The sequence below is a fragment of the Bradysia coprophila genome, unplaced genomic scaffold (genome assembly GCF_014529535.1).
Source record: "Bradysia coprophila strain Holo2 unplaced genomic scaffold, BU_Bcop_v1 contig_151, whole genome shotgun sequence".
In the NCBI taxonomy this organism is placed as follows: domain Eukaryota; kingdom Metazoa; phylum Arthropoda; class Insecta; order Diptera; family Sciaridae; genus Bradysia; species Bradysia coprophila.
The window spans coordinates 9,699,000-9,704,845 of NW_023503423.1; the positions used below are offsets into that span (position 1 = coordinate 9,699,000).

Consider the following 5,846-nt stretch of genomic DNA (forward strand, 5'->3'; position numbering starts at 1 on the left):
ATTTGGCTGTATCACGAGGACATTTTAACCGATTTTCTTCATTTTTTTTGTTTGAAAGACAATGAAGACTGTACAACTGTCCTAATTTTCAGTGCCCAAATAGTAAACGTGAAATATTTCTCTAAAAATGATTCTCAGAGAATTTTTGTGAAGATGGAAACGTTTGGTTATGTGTTGGTTGTATTTCAGGTATCCCATGTACGTTCAGGTATTATGTAGATATATGAGATGTATTCCAAGGCTACACCTTTTTTTATTTACGTGCCTTGTAAGGGGTTCATTCCATTCTATTCATTATAAAGCGAGTACAATCAAAGGCAAAACAATACAACTTGTTTATTCTAGTCTTCGGCTTTTTCTATTTTTATTGTTGTAAATATCGCACTCTATTGTTTGTGATATGAAATGGAAAAATATTTATTTATACACAAAAGTGTGGTATGCACTTTCCTTAAGACTTTCCCGTAAAGAATTTCGTTTCACTTCAGATTGTGTATGTATATTCGTTTGGAAAACTTTATTAAATAAATACGAATCATCTCGGCAAAAATAACTGAAATTGCCCATCCAAACAAAGACAAAATGGGAAAACTTTTTCGAATTTCTTCACTTCCTCGTCGAAAACGAATAATACAAATAGAGAAGTTTTATGTAGAAAAGCATTCAATCCACACTTATTCTTCATGTAGTTTACGATGTGATGGTTTATATACGAAAGTTTACGATACTTGCAGAGAAGGGAAATATCACAAAAGTTGTAGTAGACCTATACATAACGGCGCGTTGAATTAGTATAATGCATAAGTAATATGCTTACGGACTATGCAGTGATTTTAGTTTCGTTTTGTGATCGTACACAGTGTTTTTAATTAAGCAGAGAACATAAGGATTCTTTACTAAGGAAAAAGAACAATTAGTTCTCCACAGCATATTCATATTAATTTATAGGCGGCACATGGTTTATATTTCTTGTAGCTTAGCGTAATTTGTCCTGGTTGATCTCGATGGTGGATTTGATTATTTTATGTCAGCCATTTTTAGCCCATTCAAGCATAGCGCTGCTTAGCATTAACACAGAACTAATAAGCGTCAAATTTTTAAGGCTTTTTCTAGGAGCTACAGGGCACAATCGACGTGCTACGTAATTTCCTTCATATTAACCTGTTACAGACGGCTGTCATCTGTTATCGACAACAACAGCAATAATAAGCGACAAGCTCTGAGTAATGAGGCTTTATATAGCAAAAAGCATGTCTACAACAAACGAAATAAAAGATTTCTGAAATCAAACTCTGAAAATCTTCGATCAAAGGAAGTAATAGTTTCAACAGCAAAACTATTAATAGTTTAATAGTATCAATACCGTCTGTGTCAGGTTAATTCATTCACACCGTAAGTGCGTTGAAATGTATTTTCCAGTTCACTTCTTCATCGACTCGTTCACTAGAAATTCAAATATTAGGCGAACTTACGGCGTGAATAAACCGTATAAAAGCGATAGCCATGGTTAATAGGAAACTTTATTAATTTTGAGGAAATTGCGTAGCACATCGATCGTTTCCAGTTGTATAACTAAATTTTAGAAAACAATTTTGTGTGGTTTTTCGACCAATCAAGATTTTGCTCAAATGTCACATGTCAAGGCAATTACATGTTTGAACCATCTTTCAGCCAATTACGACAAACATACATTTTGATTTCCGTATGTTCAACCCAAGAGAAAGTTTCATATCATATGACTCCTATGATTCTCTATGTTGAGAGTTCCAGTAAAATACTAATTTATCGCAAGTTTTCAACTTACTCGGATTTCTGTATGAATATCTGAAGGCTTATGATATTATGTTAGGATGATGAAACAACTTTTAACTTCTAATTATTTTGATAAAAAAGGTTTTCTGTTCCTTCCTCGTAATGTGGTCACCAGCCAGGCTATTCGTGTCCGGTACATTTTCAACTTATTATTTCCAAGAATTGTAAAGCAATACGCAAAGTACGCACTGTCGATGCAAGCATGGAATTAATTGCCCTAAAAAACTAATAAATAATTGAAGTTTGACCTATCAGATTTCAGAAACAAATGCTATCTGAATCATAAAATTTTCTTGTTTCGATTGTCTATGAATTTTATAGGTAATCTTTCACAGGACGCAAGCATATCAGCAGTTTTACTATCATATCTATTACTTCATTTTAGCTCAATATTTTCACGAAATCGATTTGAAATCTTCTACTTCATTTCTCTAAAATAATGGGGGAAAGAAGAAGATGTGGCAGGCCTAAGACATTTCAGTAGGGAAGAACGTCAAATACACCTTTTTTGTGTTAGATGTGGGTTTTCCGAATTAAAACTCGTTTTGTAAGTTGATTTCTATAATGTAAAGTGAACAAAAATCGTCGATGACGCAAGTATGAACAATATCCAAATTGAATTGCTCCAATAGATTTTCGATCCTCCACTAAGAAGCGGAGCGACGACACCATCGAATGTCATCTTTACTGGAATGATCGTTCCGTCCTCATTGAACTTCATTTCATCAACGCAAGTAACACGGCTGTCTCTTCCATTGTCACCTAACGGCCGCCTATGATACACAATATAGTACTTGTCTTGACCGGGCACTTTAATGACCGAATGATGACCAGCTCCAGTTGCTATATTTTCATCTTGTTCCAAAATCGTAGCAATTCTTTCGAAAGGGCCGAATGGTGACGTAGCAATTGCATAAGCCACTTTGTAATTAGGTCCGCCCCATCCGCCCTCCGACCACATGAAGTAATATTTTTCGTTACGAATAAACATGAACGGACCTTCGATGTAGTTTTGTGGTGTTACTTCTTTGAACAGTTGACCGTCTGGAAACGGTACGATTGCTGTAAGGTTTTCATTCATTTTCACCATGTTACAATGTCCCCATCCACCATAGTACATGTACATTTGACCATCCATGTCTGTGAAAACGTATTGATCAATGGGTTGTGCCCCATTAACAATGTCGTTGATTAATGGCTTGCCAATTAGATCCTTATATGGCCCTTCGGGCTGATCGGCAACGGCCACTCCAATGCCACCAATGTCACCTAAATGATGCAGTAACAATATCATGCTGGTCTCGATATTTTTTTAATAGTACCTTCATACACGTCGTTGGCTGCGAAAAATAAATAATATTTTCCAGACTTTTCTAAAACGGCAGGTGCCCACATGGCCCTTTCGGCCCAAGCAACCTCATTCGAATCAATGATTCGAGAGTGTTTAGTCCAGTTGACCATGTCATACGACGAGAAAGCATCGAAAAACGTTTGGTCTTCGTATTCGGCAGAATATGTTGGAAAAATCCAGTATTTATCACCATACACAATTCCCTCGGGATCGGCATAATATCCAGGGAAGACGGGATTCTCTGCGAAGCTGAATTGGAGACAACTCAAAATTAGGAAAATTAGAATCATTTTATGTGTTTGTGATAACCGAAAACGATTGAAAAGTCTACTGTATTAACAACTTGCACTCGGTAAAGTATCAGGCAACAACAATAAAATTATCGACGATGATTACAGGTTAGTCGAAGATTAGGACTAGCAGAACACCACTGTTATCTCAGCAAAAACACAGTGTCGTACTCGTACCGTATTGAAATCTAAAATTAGTTTCGAAGCTTGTATGAAAGACGTATACGTAAATTATAAAAGATCAGTGGGGGCCTACACGACGTGGTAGTCCAAAATTCTCTCACATGAATTCAGCTTTCTATGTTTGTATAAGCCACTGTTCATACAAAAAAAGAGGCCAAATGACAGTTTTCGCAATTCCGGTCCATAATCATCACCTTTCCATGCATCCATTTAATGTCGTTTTGAAGGTATTTATTTCACTGTATTTCTGGACACAGTGCGATATTAACTTTTTTTCGCACGCAGTGCGATATCAACTTTTTTTCGCACGCTAAAGAACCTATTACCTTCAACGAAGGCTAAATTTTTATAAATAAAAATCTTGCATTGACCAGAAATCGAACCCCCGACACCAAAAGGTTTTTGAACACAAAGCAGCGACTATAGCCATTCGGCTATAGAGTCACACAATTATACCGAACGTATTGTTGAAGCGTATATACTAAGCATTGACTACTCGATTTCATTCAACGCGTCTCTTCACATCACATTGGAATGTGTATTATAATGCAGCCTTCTTGATCGTTCAAATGAATTTCTGTATACACAAGAATTTTGGTACAAAATTTTGCATTGGAAAGGTGATTATGGCCCGAAATTGCGAAAAACGTTGTATCTACCACGGTAGGTATGCCGGTATTTTTTCGCACACGACGTCCTGTCGACCTCGGCTTCGCCTCGGATCGACAATCGACATCTAGTGCGAAAAAATACCTTCATACCTACCTTGGTAGATAAATAACTTAGGGTTCCCATTCGTCCTCTTTTTAGAGGACATGTCCTCTTTTTTCGTCTCGTTCTTCTTTTTTACAAAAATTCTAAGAACATCACTTTTTTGATGAAAACGTCCTCTTTGTCCTCTTTTTTCAGGTCTTCTTTTTTTTAAGTAAATTTAATACCTAAAAAACGAAAAATTTTCGCTGCGCGGCATTAACTAATCATCTTCTCTGTCAGAGAATCTCTAAAAGGTAATACAACAAACTCTTTACATAAAAAAAAAATTCGCTCGCTCCGCTCGCATTCTTTACCTAATTCTTTCCTTACATTAAAACAAAAGTTAGTAATTTTACAAGAAAGAAAATAGTGTATCGTTGTGTGAAATACCAAAGATCACGCAATGATAAGGTAAAACGAATTCTGTATTCAGGTAATATGTAGTGCATGTTATCACTGAGAAGGAATCCAAAAGAATATCAGGACTATTTCAGTGCATATTGCACAGAGCATTTTTGAATTTTTTGTTTTCAGCATGAACTGTGGTGTAAATTACACAATAGTTGCACAAAGTGAATGAACAGTCGTTGTAATTCCGCGTCAGAAATTCACTTTTCGTCCTCTTTTTGAATGTAAAGACGTCCTCTTTTTGTCCTCTTTTTTGACGCCGAAATGTCCTCTTTTTCAAAATTGAAAAATGGGAACCCTAAATAACTATAATAAAATCAATTCTTTTGCCTGTTCTTGGAGTGCGTTGCTACAACACATAAAAAGCTTAGTGCAAAAGAAAGTCAAAATTTTGATAGAGAAAACGTATGAAATTCTCTTACAAAATCGTGCACTAATCATGCGTTGCGTTGTAGGACAGTACGAGTTTGTGAGAGAATTTCATTTCTCTATCAAAACTTGCATCTCTTTTGGGCTAAGTTTATTATGTGTTGTAGTGTAGAGCGTTAGCATTTTTTTATCCCTTCGTCTAATATGACGTTTCCGTGTCCCCGTTGACTCGGTGATCATGTGACGTCTTTAATCTGAACAGGAAGAATGAATTTTCTGAAAAATTCCGCAAATGCCAGCTCAATATACGGAAATTTACATAAATTCCTTTGAACACCCGTTGGCAGAAGGAATAGACAGTGTAAACAACTTCATCAACTATACCAACCTGGAGATTTTTAGCTCCCCAGAAATTACAACCTATCATGCTAGCACAATACATGTGGATCGACCCTATGAACTTCAAAAAAAAACTGTACTCCGAATGAAAGGGTAGAATCGTGTCATTTACTTAAATATTCCTTCTTTAATCATGGGATCATTTTCCGATTAGAAACAGACACCTATACTGAGCGAAATTTCCTACGTGCTATGCGTATGTCATTCGTGCTTCATATTAAAAAGTGTGGTAAGGTGGTTATACAGTGGGCTCGAATATAATACGTCCGAGACGTATTTCG

The 5,846-nt window shown here is 36.2% G+C and overlaps 1 protein-coding gene across 1 annotated transcript; it reads right to left on the reverse strand.

Annotated features, from left to right (window-relative positions):
• Positions 1-2,360: 2,360 nt before the first annotated feature.
• LOC119074940 (beta-xylosidase-like) lies at positions 2,361-3,528 on the reverse strand. Its single transcript, XM_037181331.1, has 2 exons — positions 3,135-3,528; positions 2,361-3,081 (listed from the first exon to the last, which is right to left on the reverse strand). The coding sequence occupies exons 1-2, from the start codon at positions 3,451-3,453 to the stop codon at positions 2,372-2,374; spliced, it is 1,029 nt and encodes a 342-aa protein (XP_037037226.1). The 5' UTR covers positions 3,454-3,528; the 3' UTR covers positions 2,361-2,371.
• Between the last annotated feature and the right edge of the window lie 2,318 nt (positions 3,529-5,846).